Genomic DNA, 27,776 nt, shown 5'->3' on the forward strand with positions numbered 1-27,776 from the left:
GCTCTTCACTCCCAAAACACCATGTAAGCCTCATTTAAGGTTAACTGCTACATCTGGTTTCTCAGTTATAAGAGGATCATTACTGAAATGGAGAAAGTTATAAACAAAACTTTAATTTGTACAAGCAAGTTAAGGCCATACATTGGCATCAGACAGCGGTACAGGCCATATGTTTTAAGTTGTGGCCAGTTGTTTTCCTAGTTGGGCACATACACTGCTTTGGAAACTAAATGGCCCAATGCAAAGCAGGAGGGAACAACCAAGACAAATACTCACACAGGCTAAAATTTGGCAGAGGAAAATTTGGCACAGTCCTGCTGTTCAGTCAATCACTCCCCCTGTGCAGAACTGAAATGACCTGAATTACACTAATGCCTTGGAGGACCTGCTTTCTCTCAGGGAGGGAGCAAAGTTTGCTTTTTCTGAATAACACTCTGCACAAAGAAGGCAGTTGCAATTATGAACACTTTCACTTGAAGACTCAAAATTAATGCAAACGTCTCTTATCACACTTACAGCATGAAAAAATATCCTCATCTTTCAGATATATTTACAGTTTAAAAAGAATGCTGTCAAAATATATACGTGGAACACTAAAAAGATACTGCATTTCTTGTCTTGGTGCTCCAGATGCAAATAGATGACAGTTACCAGGTTGGGTTTTGGTTTTTTTTCAGATATCCTTCTGCAAGAAAATTTGCTACATATTTTATATCCTTTTGCACATCCAAATATGCTTACTCATGCAAAATTTATTTAACCACATCCTTCAACTGAAAGAAAACTGAAGGGTAGGATTAATTAGCACAGCGTGTTCGATCACTTTCTTTAAGGGTTCCCTGTCTGTTTCCATGGTTACACTACAGGAAGAGCGACAATCTCGTTTTAAAAAGACAGAGCTTATGGGGGATCATCAAAACTTCAAACCTTAATGGGCAGTGTGCATAAAGCCAAAAGGTAAATCGAGAGATCACCAGGTGAGTACCCAATATTTACATATTGCTGCTTGAGCACTTTTTTGCCTGGGAAGGTAGAGGGAGGACCTCCTGACAAGCAGTGAACTCCCCTCCAGTTCCTGTGTCTTCTGAAAGATAAAAGGTCAACATGTGTCCTGCAGTTGCAGCCTTCTTTTGAGAGAGGGAAGCCAAGCATAAGGCCCAGTTATTAAAAGTCAAGTCACATCAGACTCACTGGGGAACTTGTGTGTAATTATGGGAAGAACAAACACTGTTTAATGTTCTCCAGACACTTACTTCTATGGCCATTATTTATCCAAACTGAAAGAAGAAACTGTTCTGATGCATTACATACTGCAAGGCTTGCACAACAGCATCTACCTGTACTTGATGCAAACCACAACTTTCTTTTAACTCAATCACTAAACAACAGCTCAGGATACCCTGCAATGTCCTGTATTTAAAACACAGAGTGAATGATCTATGCCTTATGTATGTATATGCCTTTAACACACAAAACCTGATGCCTCCTACTCTGAATTTAAAAAAAACAACAACAAAAAAAAGTAAGAGGATATTTCCTTCCTTGGTAGATACAATTTTCTCTGCTTTGTCTGACTTATCTTTTATCTCAGACTCAGAGGTTGTATCTGATTTTACCTCGCATCAGTTATTGACAAAACACATTGCACTGATGTATCACTGTAATTTCTAAATTGTATTTGGCTTTTACAAGAGGCCGTAGCTATATCCAGACTCAAGACTTATTCAGTACACATACCTTTGGCTACGTGAGCACAAATATTAATATTTGATATCTCTTTAGCTGCAGGATAGCTTTCTAGTGAAGTTCACACAACAATCAGGAAGCCTTTGTTCACAGCAAATATGATTCTGCAAATGAGGAAACCAGTCATGTCTGCAAAAACAAGGGCTTGCCAACCATGTGCATGGTTTCCTTTTCGCTTATACCTTAAATCTTGAGCTCTTTACTATTTTGAGATATATTAAAAAGGGCTCTAGCAAGGCATATTGCAAAAAAAATAAAGGTTTTTTTGCTGTTTTTCCTTGATTCAGATTATTTTTGTACTTCCTTTTTTAGCCTCCTGTTTTGTTTATTTTAACAATTACCTAGAGTTTGAGGTAAAAGGCTTATAAAACCATAACTATGATGCAGTAACAATATTAAAATATTGTTAATGTATTCTATTGTAGATAATGAACTGTCAACTTCACTTAACCTATTTACTCACTTGTTTTCCAACAGAAGCATATTTATTCAGTGAATACCTGAATGACAACAAAACAGAAGTAAAATGGATGGAAACACCTACACTGCTTCAATGAAGCAGTCAGCTCTCTAACCCAGAAGTCAGTTCTCGGCAATCAAAAGCATCCTGCAGGCTTTAGTTCCCTCTGCTGCTTACCTGAACGGGTCTGTCTCTAAGATGCAGCTTTACCAGGGCATCCGAGTTAAATTCCTTTCAAATAAGATGAATTACCTACAATGTCCTATGCCTGAGTCCTAATACAGCCACTAGATTACTGTAATGCTGTTCATTTATAAAAGTTACCCACTATCAGGGAGAGCCTAATTAGGTTCCCCGATTAACATTCCCAAAACGCACTTGAGCAATGACTGGTCTTCCAAACTGGAGTGCAGGAGTCAGTCTTCAAGAGACAGAGAGCAATAAGTAAGGCAAAAGGCATGTGTGCCTCTCAGCCTGTCTGGTTTTTGCAGCTGTATCAGTTGTTCTAACAAAAGATTATTTCTCCCTGCAAATCTTTTCTCATGTATGTCTTCAGACAATCACTTACAGTAACACAGACAATAATTATTCTGGTCTGTGAATGGGACTCAACTGTCAATTTGACAAACACAAGTTACAGAATGGGGAGACGCAGAACTATTTTTTCTGCTACCAGAAGAATGACTCTAGCCCTCATGAAAAATATTTTTCTTTTTTCAAATCCAGCATCATCTCTTTCGTCATCACCTCTTTCCTCTGCCTCCTGAGCCACCCAAAGGATCATAAGGCAGTGGAAAAGTGGGATACAGGAATGAGCTCAGCTGTTGGTTGTATATTAAAAGACTCCTTTGATTAATTTGACTGAAAGTCATCCTAGTTATAAAGCTGTTTATTTCCCTGCTTTAAAATCCTTATAAAAAATTTCTGACGCATTTTGAAAAAGCCCACTGATGCTGAACATGTACAATGACTGCCAAATTAATTCATTGTCTATTAGCAGAAAGAAACACACTAAAAATTTGGTTCCAATCAAAAAGTGGTATGGAAATGCAAAAGAAATATACATTCCATTTTTGACTCCAGGAAAATATATCTATTCCCATGGCCTTCTGGGTCAGCACGAATATGTTCAAACTGCCTCTGCTAGCCTGGAAGCAGAAAAATAACAGTGTGGGCAGGAAAAAAAAAGAAACAATCTGCATCAACACTGGAAACACACACAGGTGCAAAAGCTAACAGAACTCAAGGACAGATAACAATTTCACCTCAAAGATAACTTCTGCATTACTGAAAAGACCTGGATTCATTATGGATATGGTATACATGCCCACAATACCCTAACAGTTGACTGATTTAAATCTTGCTTTCCAGATTCTGGATTTTTACTTAATGATCCTCAGTTTATTGTCTCACAAAAAAACCTGTACAAAGATGTTGCCCTCTACTCTTAACAACATCCCAGAATGAACACGCCACTTTGCTAATAAGGCTGTAAGTGAAAATGTCAGAATTACTCATTCCACAGTGAAGTTATTAGGTTTGAAGCAAAGAGTTAACAACGGCTAACAGATGGTTTTAAATTGCGGAGATCTGCAGAGCGCAGGGAGGACATTCTAGAAAGGACAAACAGGCAGAAAATAATCTTTCACTGAAAATGAGAGGTAATGCATGTGAGGATATTTTCATGTTCCCTGAGAAAAAGAGAGAAAACTGGGAAGCAGCTATGAATTAATAAGCCCAATAGTAGACAATGATTTGAGTTTAGAAGAGAATAATAAAAAAATTATATGTGGACTTCTAAGACATATGAGCAATGAACTTGCTCAAGACAAGAAAGGTAACAGACCACTTTCCTACAGTTTTGAGGTATAAATGTTTCACTGTCATTAGGATTTTCCCCTAACAATATCAAAGGAATTCAAAAAAGAAAAAATAAAGTGATCCAGGGGAAAAGTGTTGTATGAAGACAAACTGAGAGCTATGGATGTCCAATTTGGTGAAGTGTAATAGTCCATCAAGCACCAACCACAGAAGTTAACAACTTACTGCAGGCTATTGTGTATGAAGTCAACAATTCACTGTGATGCTTATCTGAACAACTAAAAGCAGGACTGCAAGAGCCATTTTCAGATGACTCCATCTGGGGTTCAAGTAAAAATGAACCAACCCTTATCGACTGGTACCTTAGTAACTTAGCGCTTGATAAAAGTGCAGTAGGTACTTGACATACTGCATGAGACAGGATAAATATAACATACCGGCAAAGAAATAAATATGCTTGCTCTGTGCTGTGGAAGACTTATCTTTTTCAGAAAACCATCATGTAGACAAACTGCCTCCCCCTTCATTCAGGTGCTAAGAGGACTGAATACATACCAGACGCAAGCCCCTCATATACAGGGCAGCAGTACCCTTTAAATCCTTCTAATTTAATGTTCTATTAAATATGACAGCTGAAGAACTGTTAAATAAGCACAATTTGGTGCTACTGTAGTAATTCACAGTCACGCAAACAGAAACACAAAAGCTAAGTTTCACCAAGAGTTTTATATTCAAACATCTAATCCCAGTTGTTTACACTCAGGTAATTTTGTTTCTTAACTGACCATACAACACTGGCAGTGACAAGGTGATGCCACAGCAAACACATATCGCTCTCTCCATCTATTAATGGGGTCCACAACTCAGTGCAGTTAATCTGTGGAGTGCCGAACACTGATGAAAGGCAATGATAGCTGCATGACCACTAGTATGTTACTCTATGGAGTGATTCATTCCAGTGGGATACTACAATTTTACTGATCCGTCATTTCCCATCTAGAGGTAAAATATCTAGAGAACTTTGATGAAGAGAATACTTCAACTCATGGTCAACTACTAAAAGCCTAATCAAGTACCTGCAAATTTAGTTACAAACAGATCAGATCCCAGGCACTGGTCTAGGATAGTTAATTTAACAAGAACAGGGCTACATGGAGAAACAAGTATTTGAACAACATTAACATCTACAAACAAACAGTATTTTTGAAAAGCAGATCTAACAACTATTTTATTTATAAATCAAACAACACTGCCATTTGACATTACCCTGCAGGAGTGGAATTTGTGAATTTGAAAAACTGTCACCACATGTGTATTGAAACCATCAATTCTTACAGTACAAAGTCTGAGTTATGTATAAACAGCACAACTTTGCAACTACCAGCCACCAACTTCTGGCCCCTGGTACTGCACAGCCAACGCAATTACGTTTGATGTACCTGCTTTTCCAGCTAAGGTGCCACCCAAGCATACATTTCTATGCTGCAGGATGCAGCTGCATTTGTTCCATTATCCTGCCTCGTCTTTTGAACCATGGCTGCCCTGCCTGGCACAAATGGTTCTCTAGTGATCATGGAGTTTAATCCAAGCTGCTTCCAGTACTTGAGCCAGACTATTTACAGATAGGACAAATACTCAGCTGATTTTTCTCATTGCTACAATACGTTATACTCTGCAGCTTATGTATCTTTATAGCAGGTAAAACACTGTCTTGGCTGTTGGGCCAAAGAACTCCAGCACGTTTTGCACGTGCTATCACATTAGTACATACGTTCACATACTAAGGAACGCCCACAGCATCTAAAAAACACACCTGCCTGCTCTGGCTTAAGTCAGAGAAAAATGATTTCAAAACATCAGTACAGTATGGTACAGGCATTGGTGCAAAACTAACAAAACTAAAAAACCCCAAAATCCTCAATTATTTCAAAGCTTTTTGAAATACAACAAAGAACAAAGTAACTATAGGAGACTGAAAGATTTCACTAAATTTTAAAATTATTTTCACTTTTCTTTCAAGCATGAAACCGTTAAGAAGACCTGTGTAAATACTGTTGCTTCTGTAAAGCAATATTATGAAGCAACGTCTTACAACAGGAACCTCTGGAGTCTCAGATTCACCTGTTCAATTGAATCGCTCCTCAAAACTCATTTATTGTATATGTCATCTTAAATTAGCTGAATCACAAATCTTAGAAGAAAAGTTTTATGTGAGAGACATTCCAATATGCTTAGGTCTAAACGATTATTTGACTTTGCATCAGTAATTAGGCATCTGTATTCCTGCAGAGCCACCTAATCAGTTCTTAATACAATTCTGTCACAGAAAAAGAAGAAATGAAAACAGACAATTTCATTTTAAAAAAAGTTACGTTAGAAGAGCATTAAGGCTGTGCCTTAACAGTATGATTCTGGAAATATGTAGTTAAAAAGCAAATGTTCCTCATGCAGCATCTTTTTCTACAGTGACATTGAAACACTAAAATGCCACTGCCAGGACAGCAAAACTGGAGCTACACAACCAAATCTAGTCTATTATGTACAGATGTAAGCCTACCAAGTCAGCAGAATTGCTGAATCCTGTATCGTAACTGAATAAAATAAGTGAAACTTCGTTAGCACTGAAACCAAGCCATTCTTTTATCTATTCTTTCATTTAACTTAAGGACTATAGATGTACTTCTCCATGCAATGCTTGATAAAAGCTACTTGCAGATTGCAAGCAAAGGATCCCTGATAGTATTTTGACCACAGACAAAATACTACTGTCATATTATTAGTACCTTTGAAACATTTCATGTTTTATTTAAACTATTTCAACTTCGCGTGTATGAGCAAATTTTAAGTACAGGTGAGCACATCTCATTTAGCATCACATCCTGAGCACCATAAGATAGAATGGACAAAGAATTGCCAAAGTTTCAAGAAGCTAACATTAGGCATTTGTGTTTATAAAGTACATTTCAGTGAGCCACTGCCTTTTTTTCTTATTCCTTTTTTTTTTAATTTAGTTTTTTTCCTAAGATCTACATGACAGTTCAAAGCTGAATCAAATTTCCAGCCTTCTTGAAGAGTCCATAACTTAACATCAGTAATGACAGTACTGACATAAAAAGTTTTTCCCTTCTAGTGCCTCGTACTCAGTATCTGCTTTTACAATCAAATCAACACACTGCAGTTAATATCTAACTTAAAGGCCACTGCAACGCAATATCCTTAAAAGCAAATAATAGCCACAAGAGCAAATATAACTGAAAAATTCGATGTCTGAGTGACTTAAAAATTGCTGCAATAAGAAGAATATGAGTATGTTCATGGCTGTGGGTGGCAATAAAAGAACTGACATCTGAAAATCTCCTTCTCCCTTATTTCCAATGACCACAGAAAAAAATTGCTATAATATCTGACATATTATAAGCCATAAAAGCTAAAGGTGTGAAAAGCTGAAATGACCTTGGAGGAGATCTTGGGCACCTTTACCAAGGTGAAGCTCTAACCAGCCACTCTCCCTACCACGTAACATGAAAGTCATGCAGCAGCATGTCCTCCCTATGCAAAATGGTTGTTAATGTTCCCACATCACCCAGATAAAAAGCCGCTGATTCCTGATCTGCTACTTTAATATTGGTACCTTTGTGTCTTTCAACATTTTGCTTGACCTCTCATGGTTTGATTATTTGTAACATATATAAGGGTAGCTATGTGGAGTTAATATTTGTACAGCTCTTTGGAAATGTAAACCACTGGAGAAGTGTTTAAGTATTACTGAGACAAGCACTGCCTGACCTCTTCTGGCTATCTTGAAGGCCAATTGCTGCAGGGGAAATTCTCATCTTAATGCAAGTAGACCTGCAAGTGTGATTTTCATTTACATCAGTATGAATTGTGCATCTATAAATATATTAACATATCCAGCCCTGTGTCCTTCAGAAGGAATGAAAAAACCCTGCATAAATTATTTAAAATTACCTAGATAAAAAGTGACTGTATTGCAGTAAGGTAAGGTTTTAAACTGTCTGGGGCAAAACAAATGATGTTGTAAGTTACAGTACCATCACCTCTTTAAAATGCTATCTCAATTATTTCATATCACGTTAAATGGCACATTTCTCTTAATGAACTGACAGTCCCTGTTCATGTTTGTCTTTTTCTCTGCATATCAATATTTTTGTTCTGACTTATGATTAATTATTTCTTCTTTATCCCATGCTGTTTTCCAGTTATCCTTTCATTTCCACACAGCTGATTATTTCGGGTGTAAAATAAATCTGCATAACTATTAACACATTAATGAAATTAAAATTATTTTAAAATTTGGCATAATTTTCTCACTATATAATATAGTATGTTCTCTTAATTAAGGAAACACTAAACAAAACCATAATCAGACCACAAAAGCAAAGATGGATGGTACTATGGCATCAACCAGGATGGCTATATTTGAAAACTTCACCATGACCATAGTCATTGTTTTCCCCCGTAACAGCTGTATCAGAAACAAGCAAAGAAGCTTCAGAATAGTAAAGTTTTAAAGTTCAATATTTTAAATACAGGGGCTTGTAGCCACAGTAGTCAAAAGGCTAGGGCTACAAAAGAAGCAAGATGTGTAGGAAGAGAAAATGTTCTCAATAGAAAACTGATAGGAGAACATGGTCATGTGACTGAATAAGGCTTTTTTTCAGTTAAAAAAAAACCTTTGTCGTTGCTGCCCAGATTTTAAATGCATTTACAGATTCATTTGGATGGATGGATCTCTCTTGTACAGACAGCAGATCACAGTTCTCCATGTTTTTTGTGCAATAATCACATAACAGCCTGGTTGACACTTAGGTGGGGAATACAAGACAATGAAAAAAATTATGATTATGGAAATAATGCAAGACCACAGTCAGCATTGAGCTAGCTGCAGTACAGATGACATCTAAATCCCATGATGTTCTTAAGTACAAAACACTGAAACAGATTTTTCATTACAGTTGTTTTAATAGTGTCATAACCAACTTCCTTTATTGCCCTTAATGGATAATTAAGATGCTTTCTCCCTTTTTAAAGGCTCAATGTAACTATCTTGTAACAATGGGAAACTGGATTGAACCTTAAATAATCTGAGATGTGTTTAACAGGGGACCCATCTAGTGAGTCACACCACTCTCCAGCTCCTTAATGGTTTAAAAAACAAAAATATTTTTAAAAAATTTCCTCATCAGTCAATAATCCTGCACAGTGCTTCTTGGTGGGAAGGGCTTAAGTTACAGCATCTACTTTAGTAATAGCTGAAAAGGCTGGTATATTTAAGAAATTTTAATTTCAACTGTTAAAAAGTAATCAGTGAAGACTGACATGGCCAAAAATTCAGTGTGTGATTCTACTTTGTATTTACTATTAGGAGAGGGAAGTTAAAGCCTTAGTTGAACAAAACTGAACGTCACAGCTTTTGCAAAGTGCTGTCTCCAGATCGCAAACCTGTATCAAATATATCAAATCCAATTTCTGTCCATAAGGTATTTTTTCTGCATCAACTCTCACAATGGCAATTATTTATTTAGATTCACCTGATACCTCAATAAAACCATCGGATCTATGAAGCAAATTAGACTGAGGTACACAATGGAAACCAAACAGAGATGAGAAGCAAGAAGCATCTGCAACGGCACTAGACCGCAGTCTCTCCTACATCTTCTTCTCTGAAACGATGCACAGAGGAATTCTTTAGCCCAAATGCCAGAAATCAAACCTACCCCTCTGCACTGCTGTCACTTGAGATTTCCTGCCACCTACACATCTCTTCTCCCTCCCCACCACAGATCTCTTCTGGGCAAGATGAGAGAAGGTCACGAGCACAGCACATGAAGCCCTGGCTCCTGGGAGGGGAGGGGAAGGAGGCAGCTTTGGCTACTCCCTGACAGTGGCCAGTTATACTGTTAGAAAATGAGAAGGAACATCTCTGGGTGGAGGGAAAGCCCGTCATCCTGGGAAAGCAAATAACTAACACAGCAGCCTGCCGTGGGTCTCTGGGTCCACAGTACCCACAGTATTCGCACGCAGCCTACGGCTTTAATCCTTCCTCCAAGAGAAAAGATTTGAAGGTTCCCTAGCTACCTATCAGCTCCGCTCCTGAGCTTTGGCCTCCCTTTCCCTGGATCAAGAAAGCAACGGGGACGGCAAAGGCTTTCTTCACTGACTTGGTAGCGTGCGTTCGAGGTTATGCTAGGACAAGTGCACACAGTCTGCTCTGCTGCTCCAGACCTCCAGCCCAGCTGCCACCATGAACTGCACCACCAGCTTCTGCTCTCAACAGAAAATGCTGTATTTACAGTTAATTACAGAAATAACTGTCTTTTATAAAGACCTGCAAGCTAACTCAAGTTTGAGCAGTTCAGGTTTCACTTTCCAGGTTCCCACTTCCTCTTTTCCAGCTTACTCACAACATCGTCACTGAAGTCATCTTCATTTCTTGATATTTAATACAAACAGAGCCCTGAAAGAAACCCATTACTGACCTTCCTCCGGGGTACAAGAACAAATTCTTCAGATTTCAAAGGCCTGTTCAGAGGGGAACAGGCCGCACCTGGAGCAACCTCCCACAGGAATATGGGAAAGAAATGCCTTTTTTCTTTCTCTGGTCAATTCAGACAGGGTATTAGAGGGGTCTGTGGACCTACATTTGGGGTAAGCCGGTTCTCTTTATCAGCAGCAGCCTCTGATAACAAAAATCCAGACAGCTTCCGCCATTTCCTGCACGAGGCCTGCTGTGGAGGCAGCAGGAGCCCGCTGTGGGTCAGCTGCCGCAGAAGTGACCCAGGCCGCTCCTGCCGCTCGCCCCCGCTGCCGGGCGGCTGCGGCGCCATGGCCCGCTGGTCCTCCAGCTCGCTTGAGGCCAGGAAGATCAGAGGTAGCCAGCCCACATAGCCAGAGAAGCTCGCGGAGGAGTTTTGCAAACAGTTTCATCAAGCATCACCGACAATATAAAATACCAGCTCTTCAGGTGCTGTGACAACTCCTTATACCAGCATCTTCGAGAACTGATACTCTGTGGAGCATTTACACATAAAAACACAGCAGTTATCCATGCAAGCAATCTTTCATGCTATCCAACCTTTCATACAAATCTTACATGGTACATTATAAAGAAATTCCTTACGGGATTCTTACTGCAAAAAAAGAACTAATTTTTTTTTTCCAAGTTGTCAACATAGCTTTAATCATTTTAACAGTAAACTATACAGCAATAGTCTTGTCCCTTGTGACATATCCCCAACATGCTCCCCACAGAAAAATCTATATGGAAATTCATGGAAACATCCTCTTTAATACACAGCTAGCAGTACTAGTTTTAAACCACAGCTCCATTGAGTATAATTCTCTTTATTACAAACCTCAAGCCTCTTTGCTCCTGCTATCTATTATTAATCACCTTATGCAACTAGAAGGATGCATGGTTCAATCACACTTACTTGATTCTTTCTTTTACTACATCACAGGGCTTTATATTAAGAAAACTTTGAAAGCTTAAGGCAGGACTTCCACCATAATGCAGACCTCCCGCAGCTCCTTACTCATCCAAGGAGATCCCAAAGGTGACAAAAAGCTGACAGAAATCAGTGTTATTTGGGAGAGAAAAGCAAAGATATTTCCATGAAGATTCTCACGCTGTTTATCTTTCCAAAGCTCACTCCTACAGATGAGAAAGAGCAGCTCTCTGCAGGAACAAGCACTAAAGCAGTAAAGCACTAAGTTCCTGATGCTCTTCTTCACTCACCTTGCAACACTATAATTCATTGTGGTGTTACTGCATTGTAAAGATTTTTTTAAAGGACCAAAACTAACAAAAATTGGGGCAGGGAATGGGGGGAAGGGGAAATTTCTATTCAAGTCTTTAAAAAAAAAAAAAAACCAAATTATCAGTCAGGAAGTTTTCCTGTCCTTGCAAATTATAGTCAAGCTAACAGTAACTTCTAGACCTGCTGTTTCATATTTTGAAATCATATTGTGCACTTCTGCTTCTCAGGTGCCTGCATAGTCATACACTGTGTCTTAGAGCCATGACATAGAGAAAAAGTCAGTGTACATACTAAAAAGAATGGCATCCCAACTAAAAGATGTGACTACACAGAAGGTCCTTGCACTTACAATAACTGCACAATCCAAAATAGAGAGACCAAACAGGTCTTCAAACTTCTCATCCACTCACTTTGTGCAGTTCACTCCTATTGCAGGCCTAGCAGAAAAGACAAACGGGAAGGGCAGCTGCAGGGAAGTTTCACAAACAAGCAATCCCCTGAAATATAATCCCCAGCAGCAGGTTGATCAGCTCACAAATAAAGCAGGACAAGGGCCCTACTAGTAATTTGGCCAGTTTCTCTTACAGCCTCAGAAGCACTACCACTGCCTCACATGCTAGTCAAGTTTAAATGTTTGTTCTCTACACCCGTGCCCTGAGGATTTTCTCAGTGCATCGAAAGGTGATGTCAGTGTGCCTACCCTCAAAAGCTGTGTAAATGTTTTATCCAAAAATTTCTAATAACAAGTATAACTATGTATTTTCCAACCCAGAAAGCACAAAATTATTCTAACTAAAGGATATGTAACAGTAACCATACCATGATCGGATTAAAGGTCCACATTGTCCCTGGAAAAGTCACAATATTAGGCTGCTAGTAGATGTTTTGGGACAGAAAATAAGAAACAAGGCACAAAAAGAGTAAATCTTTCCAGGAAAGTCCCACATGGAAGGTGGGACCCACATCCTACCTGATTGTTATCAGCTATTTAGGGACTTTGTGCTGGAGTTTATTAAGTGTGATAATCTGGATGCAAACATAACTGATTAGCCAATCTTGATTTATATCAGTATACACAATAGCTAAATGCCAATACTCAACCACTAAAAACAAAACAAAACAAAAAAGGCATAGTATACACTGAGTCACAGAACCATATGAGAAGGAGAATTTGCCTCATCCAATCTACCAGATTGCTCAAGGCTTTGTCCAGTCAGTGAAGCAAATGGAGATTTCACCGCCTCTCTGGGCTGCTCCAAGGCTCATCATGAACATTTCCATCCTTATACCTAGTTCTGTTTCAACTTATGACCATTATCCCTCATTCTCCCACTGTGCACCTCAGTAAAGAGCACCATTACTCTTGGTAACCCTCTGTTAGGTACTGGGAGACTGCAGAGCTAGTCATTTCATTACAGAAGGCAATCCCATGGATCAAACATGATTTACCTTGATTAAAACTGGCAAACACTTTCTTCACATGTACAGGAATTACTTCCAAGCAGACTCACTCCATCATTTTTCCAGGGATAGTGGTTGACCAACCTGTAGTACCCCAGACCTTCCTTCTTGCCCTTCTTGAAAATGGTACAACATTAACGTTTCTCCAGTTATTGGGGACCTCCCCCAGTCTACACAGCCTTTCAAAGATGATAGGGAGCAGCCTGACAATGACATCAGTCAGCTTGCCCAGTACCCTCAGGAGGCCTCCTGCCTGGACCCATGAACTTGCATGGGTCAAGATTTCTCAGAAGATCCCCGACTCAATTCTCTTCCACTCACCCCTTTCCTCCCTGAACTGCATCTCTGAGAACAAAGTCCTGTGAGATCTTATTCATGAAGACCAAGACAAGGAAGTAATGGAGCACCTCAGCCTTATCAGAGTCTGCTGTGACTAAATCACCTGTCCCACTTAGCAATGAGCCTACATATTCCACAACCACTTACTGCTTTTCTCCCTCACGCTCTTCTAGCATCTTACCTTTGCCTCCTCAACACCCTGTTGTTGCCAACCTCCTCCTACACCTCAACACATTTTCCTCCCATATGCCTTAATCTCCTCATAAAGCTTCTGTTGCTACCATCTAAACCTTTCCAACACCTTGGACCCTTCTGCCTGTGGCCACGCAGAAGCACCTTCATGCAGAGACAAAGATAGTATGTCTGGCAGAGCTTGTCTGTTCCTCTGATGTTTTCATCTATGTTTGCTCCTATAGTCTTTGGTACGTATTTCTTAGAGGTTCAAAGTGACATTTTGAAAATAAGGGATCACTGAAATGACATATAGCACTGATTATAATATGTTCAATGTGAATACAAATCACATATTTGCTTAGATAACTACTTTGCTTACATTACTAATCACCTGATCACAACTAACACTTGAAAAAAAGATATTCTTAGTGTTTGATCTTTGAGTTCATGCTCCTATCCATTGCTGTACAGCCATTTGACACTGTTTATAGTTAAGATAAATGCACTTATTCTAGAAACATACGTTCCTTTTAAAACTGCTTAATGACTTTGCTAAACAAAGGCTCAAAGATTTTCTTTTTTTAAGTCAATACACATCCAAAGGCCAAACAAATGCATCTCTATACAGCGCAAAGAAAAGTTACAGTGAAGAAACTACTAACCAAAGGCTAAGGAACAGCTATGCAGCCCAGTCTGTGTGGTAACTAGCACCAAGCACAAGGCTCTATTCATTTAAGTTTGTAATTGCTTATGGTGTTACTCATTAAAGGTTTATAATACTTTATTTCTACTCAAGACAGACATACATGCAGGGGAAAATAAACAAACCTGTAGACAGTTAGCCAAATTCACAACACAGGATCAAAAATAATTTTTGCACTTCATTTCATAAGGAGAATTCCTAATATATTTTAATTTCCTCTGGAATTCTAATTGTATTGAAAAAACAATGCAGGAATGGAGTTCAAGGACTGTTTTTCATAGCAACAATTATTCAAGATGTAGTCTCCCCTATTATATTTTCTCAAGAAAGCCATTTTTTATAGCTCATCCATTTTTAATTTGATAAAGCCTCTATGTTCTGTTCTCTCTTTTCATTTGACTGCTGAGTCTTCTCATAAACGTTCATTTCCTAGCAGCTACAGCACAATGAATAGAAAAGCAAACCACCGTTCGACTGAACAAAGACACTCCCACACAGTGGAGTATCTATGCCTGGGAGCCCTGCTGTAGAAAAACACATGCCTACAGTTATTCAATGATTCCACTTCAGCCACAGTGCAATGCACTGGCAGGCATGAATAGCCTTTCTTTACCTTGTTTATTCAAGAACTATGATCCACTACAGCCTGCTTTTAAGTATTTGATATCCTACACTGAGGAGATTAAAGAAGCCCAATGCCAGATGAAAAGCTTTGGCCATGCTGTTGATTTTTTGTAAACTTATGAAACCAAAATCTGAAGGTCTTGTCCTTAGAGACTAAAAGGCCTTTGCTCTAGCATCTTTTATTTATTGTGCTAGCAAAGTCAATCCTATCTCTCACAGAAACTAATTTTTTGATAGGTTCCCTCCTGCCTTCAGTGCATTTGAAAGCAAAACACCCATCTCTCTAATTTCCATACTCCTTCTCATGTAATTAATCAGATATACAATCTAAACCAACTTCCTTTCCAAGCGCATTATTGCGAATTAGTCATTTGTGGAAGAAAAACATGAAAAGAAACAGGACTGTATTTTACATCTTGTTTAAGAAGAGTCTTTCATACTGGGAAGGTGGAAGATGGGCTATAATAGTACAGTGTTTAAATAAGTAAATATGCACAGGGGTGCATGCAGAGAGCACGTGGGTGTGCTCTCATTTCTCATGCCTCTAGTGAAAGAGGTCATGACCCTTCAGACTTCAACCTCATCACTTCTAATTTTTCATCTTGGTTCTCTGAAGAGAAATTTAACCCATCTGGTTTTCAATTTTATGAGGTCATGAGCCATGAAACAAAATCTAGCTGTAAAAAAAAAAAAAAAAAAAAAAAAGGAGAGAGAGAGATAATCTTCTCTCAGTGTCTAAGAGTAGATTATGCAGATATTTCTGTTAGGTCAGGACAAACTTACAAGAGAAAAAAAATCTTCTCCAAAATATTACACATTCATACGTCTACTACTGGGTATTTCTTTTTTGGTTGTACTTATACATCTCTAGTCTCTCTCTCAAAATAATATAGAATGGTTAACCTTAAATTCCCACCAACACAAAGCTGGGAAAATCCTGCCTTTGATGTCATCACTGGGATATTTAGCCTAGTGCCACAAAGAGGCAGTAATTTCATCAGAAGTCATAGTTACTTTTCCCATCACAGCAAGGCAAACAGGAATGTTCACCCTTTTCTCTGCTCTATGGCAATACCAGGCAATACAACCAGAAAGAGGTCAACCTACATCTGAGCCGGACATTTCATTGATCGGTTCACTCCTCCAGCAAGGCATTTAACAGTGCCGGTGAAAGGTGGGGCTTTTTGTTTTCTTAGAAACACATCCAAAAAGTATGCAGCCTCCCTCTCCCCAGCCACAAAAGCCATACAGCTTCAGCAACACCCCCCTACCAAAGACCCCCCCACCCTATGAAACATTTTACATACAAAAGACTTTGTAAGATCATCTACAGAGTTTTCAGTATCCACCAAAGCCAGAGCACCATTATCACAATCTCTTGAAGGACTTACATGGGGACACTTGGAAGTCAGACAAGTTCATAGTGTTTTATACATATATATAAATGATACAACAAAACTAGTCATCTCAAACAGCGCAGCACCTTCAACAGAGGACTAACTCATATTTCACTACAAAAACACTTAATGATTCACCTGTTTTATGTACTTAAGAGATGAAATCTCACAGTAAAATGCAACATGCAGGAATGCTTTCTTTAAGCGTATCTTTAAAACACTTCTGGCACCTTACATGTTTTGAAAAACAGCCACAGAAAATGGCATGTAAAAGCAGATAATATTTTTCTAATACTATTTCTGTAACTGCCTTACAATCCAAAGGCCAATCAAGTTCTTGGGGACTGCATCCACCTGAAGTCCTGTTCCCTCCTCCAGCATAGCAAATACACACTGAGCTGTTAATTGCAGTAATGCTAATTAAAAGACAAAAAACCATGACTACATTAACAGTGAAATTGCCAATTAGCACATAAGGCTCCCTCATTACTGCTACTGCATGAAATGTGAAGCCCGATGTGGATAGCAGTCATAAAAATAAAAGACATTTTTAAAAAGCTGATAGGTCACATTTTCAGCTTAATTCAGAAGTTCTGCTGGAATCAGTAGCTGAGAAATTGACCTACAGGAGAGAAAGAAATTCCTACAACATTTTGTAAAAACTACTGAAGAAAAATATTGCCATTTGCCACATCTGCATTCACAATAGTTTTCAGAGGAAAGAATACGTGCCCCAGTGTAGCCACTAGAAAGTGGCTTTAAAAAATTAAAATTAAAAAAAGGCTCTTTAGGAGACTTATTTATTGTTGTGTCCTTCAGTCTCTTTCAATGACCATTTAATGAAAGTTAATCCAGATCCCCACAACCCTAGAGCTGCTTCCATAAAGTGACTGTGCTCTTCATATAGTCTGTATTTCCTCAGGTCTCTCTCTATTATTTTTTTTTCTTTTCTTTTTAAAGGTTTTGAATTCTAGTTCAGAGGTCTCACAGTAAATAAAACTAAAATATTTTCAGCATTATCTTCCTTGTGAGAACTGGAGTATATATTTGTTTTTCACTTGCTCCCTTTTAATCAAGCATTTTGTTGACCATAATCAATTTCTTCGCTCAGGAGAAAAATGTGCAATTATCTACAATGAAGAAGGTGTGTCTAAGGAATAGGGTGGGGGGAAGAGAAATCAATGGAACCATCTGTCTGACATTCCTACAACATTATAAGAGACTTGTAATTAACTGCTTGCCTACCAAAGTCTGCCAGCTTTAACTCCCCCGTGTCACTGATCAGAAGATTCTGTGGTTTCAGGTCCCTGTGCAAAATGTAACGCTGGTGGATGTAAGACAGTCCTCGCAGCAACTGAAATAAAAATAACTGAAAAAGAGGGGGACAAAAAATGACCTCTGTTAATATTTTGCATATAACCACAGGTGATTTCTTCACAATATGCAGGGTGCTTGCATATTGTGGTAACATTGTGTCAGAATTCCTCCCAAACTGGCATAATTCCCACCCAAATTTAACACAACAAGATTTCCATCTAAAAAATATGTACTTTGCAAGGACTAACCCCAGCCTCCAAGCCCTACTATATCAGAGACTCAGTTTGCCTGCTTTAAAAAGAACAAGAGCAATACAACCATGTGCAGAAGGCTCAATTTCTACCAAATTATAATTATATTCCATTTACCCATATGGCCTCAGAGATTAGGTGGTAGCCTGAAGACAGATGTGTATCTTCACTAATTATAGCAAAAACAACAGTACAGGGTGGATAGGGATGGGGAGATAAGGCTGGGGGATGGGACACTGGAGCTAAAACAAAGAAGAAATTAATAGTATAAAAATAATGCCTGTGTACCCATGGAAATCTGCAAGTATGATAGGTTTTCTCCTTCAAAGTTTTTTTTATTGGGAGTTGCTTATGTATTTTTAATTAGGAAATAATAATTCTCACTGAACCTAAAGGTGACTTTTGAAACCTACTTATAATAGTCTTTAACGTAAATTTAGATAGGAGCCTAACTCATCCCCCATATTTCTTTCAACCCTTCACTGGAATCTACAAATGCTTTCCCTAGAGCTAAGCATTAATATTGTGTATTTTTGTAATTTACAGTTATGAACAAAGAGCTGGATGATGGAGATCTTTTGTCCTCCCCCCTTCATCTCCTCTCCCATCATTCTCCTGCATTCTTATTGGCACCTGCTGTGAAAGGCTGTGTTACCCTCATGGATTTTGTCAACACAAAGGGTGAACTATCGTTTCCCAGGAGTTTTCTTTGGAGTTTTGAAAAAACTCTCCTAACATACAGACCCTTCCTATTGCCTAGAAATATTTTTAAAAATACTACAGTTTCCAAATGGGAACACAACAAGCCTTTGCAAAACCAAAACATGGAGGATTCAAGAGTGGATATGGACCTCACAGCTCAGCAGCTGGTGAAGTGTGCTCTCTTGGAAGATGTGGAAACCACGCCAAAGATTTGGAAAAAGTCAACCCAGGCACATGAGAATTTCTAATTAACTTGCAACACAAGTATCCTATTTAGTGACTGCTGAAGTGAGGAGACATTATAAAAAGGGTTACAAAATCTGATTATAGAAAAGAATAAAGGCTGACATGAAAGAAACAGAAATGTCATGTTACTGAAGTTGAAATGAATTTAATTGCATTTCATTTTTTCCCCCGAGTGCAGACACAAAACACTGTATGTTTAGCTATTTAGCCAGGGCAGAAAGAGCCATATCAATCACCTTCTTGCCAGGGTTGGGTCTAACAATGTGCTGAGGAAACCTAAGAGCAAAATACAGAAACAAAAGAAAGAATAGCAGGAAAGCCATAAGTAACATGCACATTCCTTTTTGAATTGTGGTTAAATAAGGGCAGGAAGCAGAAATGACTTTTATTACAGCCTTAAAATATAAATGAAATTCTATTACATGACTTCAAAATAGCATTTTTTTTTTAATAAAAAGATAGGGAAAATATCCAGTTTGCTAGGCTAAACCAATGGTATTTAGCTTTAGACAAGATTTTTATAAATATGCAAAGAAATGTCAATTATCATGTCATCTTACAGTACTGTAATCTTTATAACTCAAAATATATTTATTAATGTGGGCTTTCATTTGGCTTTAATGCAAAGAGTCAAGTGATTTGACACAATATGCTAAGAAAAAAACCCAACAATTTCACCGCTAAACAGAATAAACATCTACACTTGGGGACAGCTTTGGAATGTAGTTTTATTCCAAACTTGTAGACATGCTGGACTCATCAAGTACTTCCACAACAGTCAATTAATTCATTCACATACACTGTGTCAATTGCATCTTCCTTGGAGGAAGATCATGAAAGAGAAGGGGAGAAAAATCTCCCTGAATTTGTTACAGGATAAACTCAGCCATTGTTTTGTTGCTTTCTCTTTTCCTCTTTACCTTTGTTTTTATTTGGTAATATTAAATGTGAAAAGATTTAAGTGAAAAAAACGAGCCTAACACCCAGCAGTAGAACATTCTGCAAACCACAGGGCCTTTGGGATTGCTTGGGAAGAGAGAACAGTAAAAGAGGCTCTCCATTCGCAATGGTTCCCCACTCCACAAAAAGAAAAGATGAATTGGAAAGAACCATTTCTGACGCCTCAGGAAACACTTCTGCCTTCTCACAGTCAAGTTCCCGCCCCTGTCTTTGAGGAAAGCCCTCTCCAAGAAACCCGTTCCCCTTCAAGACTATCTGCATCACCTTCACAAGGATGGAAATGAATATTAGATGAGGTACCATCACCTCTTACCCATATACCCAATCTGGTATCAGCATACTACCTATCATGGTTGTACTCTGACCTTGCTTGCTCCTTCTTCCGCCTTGCTCAATTCTGATCCCTAGGAAACCTCAACCTGGGGCTTCTAGGGGGGGTTTGAACAAGCAACTGAACTGCCATTTCCCCAAGGCTATGGGATGGCAGCTCTGCAGACCAGAGAACAACTCTAAAAGGAGTCAATGGCAAATTCCATATGCATTTCAACAGGTTGGTTGTGAGGGTAGAAACCATACAGATTTGTGGTTCTTGAGCTTTTATGTTAGTAATTTTAATAGTTGTATGGTCGTACACAAGGCTGTATAAATGTCAAATAACCTGAGAGACTTGCCAGCTGCCTAGATGAACAGCCCTGCTTTCATGGTATTTTTCATGCGTGTGGGTGAGTGTACAGCCTAGACCATTACATGCACACATCTAACAGCTGCAAGATGGCTCATGTGCAGCAGAATGCTCTACTATCTTGTTGGCCTCTGGATGTCACATAGAACCTTGAGCTCTTCTCCAAATGAGCTTATACGCTAAACACTGACACAGGCCATCCAAAACACATCTAACTGGTGGGACTGATGGGAGTTAACACTTTCTGACTTGGGTTCAGAAAGCTCTGACGAGTCTAACGGTAAGGGAGGATGCTCATGTACAGGTGATCTGTGTAGAAGTGCTCAGATGACTCCACATAGTTGCCTTCCATTCCCAGAGTTGGTAGAGAGTTTCTGGCAAAGGATACTGGGGTAAGAGAAAAGCAGAAAGAAATTCACGACATGCCCAGAGAGATTCTCCAGAAAATGTACCATTTCCACACAGTGTCTGCTGAGGCATCAAGGACCCCAATGACAAGAAGGATGCTGCCCAAGAGGACAGACTAATGAGGCCTGTGGGGGGCTTTTTAAAGTCTTTCCCTGATGGCACAGAGGGATTTCTGAATGATTTCCTGCATTTGAGCTCCCTTACCACATGTTGTATTGTGGGAATAAAGGACCTGGCCCTAGATAGAGAAGTAGAAAGCTACATGGAACCTTTTTGTCTGTAGAAGATGTACAGAACTCTTGGCTCTACTCTCTCTGCAGCAAGAGGCTGCAAATGGAGCTGAGCTAACCTGGACCAGGAGTTCACATCAGTTCAGAAGAAAGCTGAAAGCAAGATTGGATTAATGTGTCGGTCCTATAGCAAGCTCGTATTGCTGTATTAGGATAGTTACTTTCGAAAAGTAATACACAATACTGCACAAGCTTTATTATCACTCATCACTGATCACACAAATGCTCCTGCTTGCTGTATGTATTAAAGCACACCAGCTGGTATTACGTAATCATCTGAATTCCCTTGCGTGTATTCAGCATCAATCAATATCATATTCAGTCTTAACAGGCCACCAAATCTAAAAATACCAGTAAAAGAAACCCAACATAGGACATCTCACCTCATGCTTGCAACCAGTGTACTTCTCCCTATCATCCAGAGGATATTACAGGCTTCTGTGAATTATTGGCTATTTACAAAGACAAAAGGTGGCAATAAATCCCCACAGTACTATCTCACAGACTTGGAAATAAACAGAACCAAACACAATGCCCAGTTAACGTTTAGGTTTACTAGATTGTTTGGGAGTTTTTTGGTTTAAGCCATTAACATAAGAAAAACTGCCTGGTAATATGTAGTATCACATAAGCAATGAGAAATGTCTCTCTGTGACTTCTGCTAGCATGTCAAAAGCTCATCAAGCACAATCTTTTTTATCCCTGTTGGTTTGCTATTCTTTTCCCTCCTCCCAACCAGGATAATACCAATAAGATAAAATCCAACTTTTCACTTCTAATAATGTCCTGGGGAAATACTGAACTTTTTAGGTCAAAGCTTTGTAGACTCTATTGCTTAAATTGTCAGAAGAAGAAATTCCAGGAACAAAGTGTTGACTTGAGATGAATTTGCATCCCTAGGAATAAAGGATCCTATCTGAATAAAAAATTGTTAGCCATTTGAATCAGCATGATTTTCATGATCATAATAAGCTTTATCTTAATAAAACGTTCTCCTATCTCACCTCCCTGGAACCAACTGAGTTCTCTCCAAAAGATTTTTAAAATAATTCACTCCAAAATGCATTTATAAAAGCTTCTAACTTGCTCCTGCATTCCTTACACAAGAGTCTTACCAAAGACAATGTCACACAGAAATACATACAATACAGGCACTGGGAATGTGCATCGTATCATTACTTTAAAAAAAAAGATACAGATTTTTCTACTTCTTTGCAGCAGAACTGCAAAGGAAAGAGATTGGAAAGTGTTAATTTGCTAACTTCTACTCTCTTTGATATTCTTTTAATCATTTTCTGGTCCCTCTGGGTACTACTCCAATCATTTGCAATGAGGAAGGTGTGCTTAATTAACTGAGTATAAAGACACTGCCTTATGATCAGTTATAGTCGTCTGCTAATGTTCAGTAAGTGGAAGACTCTTTCAGATTTTTTCTCCTGAATGGCAGAAGTAAAAATAAATTCAATTCAATTAAATCTTTTTCTACCTTTCACCAATTCACTTCCATGCTGACTAGGTCAGGGTGGCAATTGGTGCCTCACCAATTTTAAAGACACTGGGAAAACTGTTTTCTTCATCCCTACAACTTTTTCATGGTTTTTTGCCATATGTCAACCATGTGGATCATACAGACAATAAATTACACACACACACACTAGGTATGAAAGTGACATTCTTCTAGCATGAATTTTAACACACTGATAAAGATTCTGCATTTACTGTTCACAGTTGTGCATATTATCAAATCATTACTTTAAGTGACAAGACTGACATAGAGTGAAATGCTGATGCCATATTTAATGTCTGATAACTAAAAAGTCTAATTTAAATAATCAATTCTCAATGGCATGTGTAAAAGACAACCTTAATTTGGTATAACATTATTCTGTCTGCTGTACACCTGCTTGTTCATTGAATGAGGAATGAAAAATAGCAGCTTCCCAACCACATTAAACAGCATCGCTTCCTACTTAGCATATCTGTTGAAATATATTTTTAATTCAACTCTACATCAGTGGCATCACTAATTTCAGCGAGTAGGAGAGAGATTTCAAAAGCATGACATTAGTTAGATTTGCTTCCAGTAACGACCAATAAAATTAAAAGGACCACGATAGTAGGTATTTACCTTAAAGTAAAAGAGTGTTTTCTCCAAACTCCAATGAGTCAATATGATAGGTGAAACAAGACATGAAAATTCATCATAGCTGGTGGATGTATTATCATGGTTTAATTGTCCGATTCCTGTGTACCTAAGTCAGTGGCAGTCAACCTTTTGGTCAGACACCTCTCGTTACACACAGGCACTTACATGCTACAGCTTCCCCTGCACCATGTAATCACACATTTGTCACATATGGATACAGGACTGGCCATGTGATTCAATGCACATCTCCCACAAAAAAGGGGAACACAAACCTCTTGTCCACCCCACAGACATTTATACAATCCCACGATGGAAAGAGGACAGAAGCACACCAGGGAGGCAGGCCTACATTGATAACACAACTGTAACCTAAAAACCAAAGCATTTTTATCATACTTTTCAGATACTATGCTTTACTAACAAGCATATGGTTTTACATCTTAGTAATCATGAATGGAGCTACTGCTTAGCAAGAGCCAGTACACAATGCTCTGCTACTGCCAAAGTTCAAGCAGCTGCACTTCAAGTGCAGCAAGCCTCACGTGGATGGGATACAGGAGTTGCCTAATCCTTCCATGTTCTGAATGCTTCCCTACCCTTTGTGCTTCAGATTATTCTAAAACTGTTATCAGTTCAATGATAAATACTTATGTTTACAAAAGACATCGGATGACAACTGCCCTATGGCTTTGACTCAGATTATTAATTTTCACATTATTCATTAAATGCCAAAATTGTTCACCTGACAAAAACAGATTCAACTTTAAAAGCTGCAACCATTAGTTAAGGACAATATTCACAGTACTGCAGCATGAAGAAGAATAAATGAATACTGCAAGTGATTAAGTGCCAGATATTTCTGATTATATCAAATAACATTCACTGTATTTTAACATTTTCAATTCAACATGCACTTCATCCTGTTTAGGAGGACAGTATTAAAACCTTGGTTTAATAAATCCAATACTTTTATCATATCTGATTTGGGATTTTTGTCTGGTTTTTTGTTTGTTTTGGTTTTTTTTAACTTAAGAGTGCTATAAAGTTGACTGATCTCTTCTTGAGCATTTAGCACAGAAAAATATTGCAGCATCCCATTATGTTTCAATAATTCCTATTAATTACGTTTCTTTTAAACTACTTTTGTAGAAGTTTTAAGACTGAAACTAGTTACAGGTTTTTTGCTGAAACTTAAGCATATTTTTACAGAGATTATTGGGCTGTTCTAGGAAACTTAATACCCATATTCCACTCCACACTTCGTCACATACCTTACATGTGACCTTGACAGTCAACTATCTTCTCTGACTCAGCATTACAGTGACAAAACACATTTGTAAAGGTTGTGGTGGGGGTAGGGCTTAGTTGGTTGAGGTTTTGCTTCAAAAATATCCATCAATTATGCATAGAAGACTGCTGTGCCCTGCTTCCTAGGAGCAAGGAAGGCTCAGAATTGAGATGGGTAAGAGCTGAAGGCTTGAAGGCTCCTGGGAAAAGGCTGAATATTCCTGTTCCCTGCATGCGAAGTTCAGCAAAAGGGTCTGCCTATTTCTTCTTATCACTTTTTGGCCCTGGGAAGAAAAAAGGTGCCCAGGGAGAAGAACAAATCAGAGCAGCAATATTAGATGGAATAAGAACAAACTGGAAGTTCCTTCTCCCTCTGGTCACAGTAGACAATAGGAGCCTTCCAAGTTGCCTGAAGTAAAAGATTTGGAGAGTGATTAAGAGACAGAGACAGTTCTTGTCTGGTTGACAACCCTGTTGTCATTCAGGCTGGTGTTGCACAGATTGAGGAACAGTGGGTCAGAGGCAACTGTCTTTCTATTTTGTCAAAAATGGTTTTTTGAATCAAATGCTCACACAAATCAATATTATCACTAACACTGCAAGTAGAGGAAAAAAGGCAGAGAGGAAAAAAAACAGGATACGTTTCCCAAAAGACTACAGATATTTCAATGCAGCACCACTAATTAAAAAGCAAATCAGCTTTCATTAATAGATCTATTTTTAAGGCAGGAATGCAAACAAGCAATGAAGGCATGACAGATGCAAGCCTGTGCTCCACTTGTTCCACCAGTAATACGAGTTACAGAAAATGGACTCAGATATAAAATAAATGCATCAAAACATAAAGATGAATTTACTTGCATTATTGGGCATGTAATAATATGGAGTAAAAGATGCAGTTAAAATAAAGATGATATTTCAAAGGTTAAAAGAAGTTAAGAATAGTTATATTTTCACAGATCATGCTGAAATGCACAAAAACAGATACTTAAAAATTAAATTATGAATTTACAAAACAAGACCTATTTATGGACAGCTGCAGACAAAGGCTCAGGAGAACCAAGAAGGTAAGTCAAAAGGCTGGTGGTGATGGCCCTGTACCAGTCCAGAAGGGAACACAAATCAGAATGATGATCATCATAAAAAATCACTGGCAGGGTCAGTTAGCTGCTGTGACCCATTAGAGTTCCTGCTGTAGGAAGCAATCCAGATGTTTCAACTGAGAGTCCAAGAAATACGAACCATCTCTAAAGGCAGCAACAGCTGTAGGAAAGAAAGCCAGGAGTACAGATTTCAGTAGTCTGGGCCAGGAGGAACAGCGTAGGGAGAGTCAGGAGCAAGTCTTGTACCTCAGTTTGCCACAGAGCGTTTTGCAGCTTGGCCAGCGCCACATGGTATACACCTATAAATCAACTCTTAGCTCCAAACATGTACCAGGCTGCAGCAGTAGATTCCAACAGAAACATAATTATATGTGGGGCAATGTATTTAAGATTTATAGCTTGCCTTGAGTTGTGGAAAAACTGAAAAAGATGTCTCCAAAACCAGAGAAGATGAGGCTCTGCCTACTGAACAGGGACTTACTAACTGATTACCTTTTCTCTCCTCATCTCTAATACCGTACACAGTATATTAATACATAGTTATAAATAAATGGTAGATATGCAGGCTTGTTAGTTACCAAAGATGTATACAATTGTGTGTTTGGAGCTAACAGAGTTTGGAGAATCTATGGATTGAAACAACTGCTTTCTGCCCATTTCCCTCCTAGCTGATAAAGATGTTGTAGGTACCTAACCATATTTATGTCACCAGGATACTTCATTTAACATTCTCAGGGATAGGTATTTTAAAAACAACATCTTAGCCTCACACACAAATTCTCTGAAGGGCTTAAAACCTGATGTTATTTGTAAGACTTGTGCCTCCACACATGAATTACAAAATTCTAAAGTCATTATGTGTGAATACATACGTACCACTAAAAAGGCTAACCCTAATACTTTAGGAAGCAATATTTTTTGTTTGCTTAAACATACTGTCCCAAGACTCCTACAACTGCCAATTGAGACATTCTTCTTTATAATTCCACATACTTATAATATTCTGCTTACTCTTTATTTACATTATTTAAGTGACAGCAAATAGCCTATCTGAAACCACAAAGAAAGGCAATGTCAAACACAACACCCAAGGGGACAGCAATATGTGCGTCCGTGAAAGTAATTTGGATATTATTCTATTTACGATTCTTCATCTAAAAGCAAGCCTGAAGGAACAAGCATTGTCTTTAGCTTGTAAATATGGAGAAAATTCATAAATATAATTAGGCTGAAGATGTCCTATGGAAGCCAAAACATAAGTAAATAATGGCTTTGCTTCTGCATTCCTATAAAGTACTGTTTTACAGGAACTACCGTGTAATATTCTTTGGAAAAAGAAGGATGTGTGATTATGTGGTTTTGTGTTTATAATAACTGGCAACAAGCCAGAAAGGAATATCCATCAGAAGGCAATACTTTCCTCAAGAACAAAATTAAAAGGCAGGGGGCCTTTTGTCATACCGGGAGAGCATCAATGGCTTAATCCCACAGGTTAGCCCCAGAGAGCCAAGACTAATTTATTGCTACTGTAATACAATTGCTCAACTGGAAGTTTTTTAAAATGGATTTAGGGATCACATAACCAGTGATTCTGAACAAATACTGTCTAAAAGTCTGGCTAAAAGTGAAATTATTGAAGGACCTCTAGCAAGAAGGGGCTGGCAGGGAAAGAAGGCTAATTAATACGTCTCAGCTCAACCCTTAAAAATCAGCTGTAGCTCCAGTTAGACAGCTCTGTCCAGAAGCTAAACCTAAAATAGGTGGCAAAGTCTCAGAACCACAATTACATAAGTTGACAAACTGAGTACAGTGCAACAAAGCATTAAGATATTATGTAGTAACCATCTTATCTCCTCTGTAAGAAGAGGCAGCGCAAGC

General features: G+C 38.5%; 1 protein-coding gene across 6 annotated transcripts in view; it reads right to left on the reverse strand.

Annotated features, from left to right (window-relative positions):
• The window catches only part of CDK14 (cyclin dependent kinase 14), a 334,071-nt gene that overhangs the window by 146,055 nt on the left and 160,240 nt on the right, over positions 1 to 27,776 (reverse strand). For all 6 annotated transcript variants that reach the window (XM_069775346.1, XM_069775384.1, XM_069775377.1 and 3 more), the window contains one exon: positions 17,752 to 17,875. In XM_069775346.1, the coding sequence (XP_069631447.1) occupies positions 17,752 to 17,875 (124 nt within the window). The remainder of the gene's footprint in view (positions 1 to 17,751; positions 17,876 to 27,776) is intronic.

The sequence above is a fragment of the Haliaeetus albicilla genome, chromosome 2, assembly GCF_947461875.1.
Source record: "Haliaeetus albicilla chromosome 2, bHalAlb1.1, whole genome shotgun sequence".
In the NCBI taxonomy this organism is placed as follows: domain Eukaryota; kingdom Metazoa; phylum Chordata; class Aves; order Accipitriformes; family Accipitridae; genus Haliaeetus; species Haliaeetus albicilla.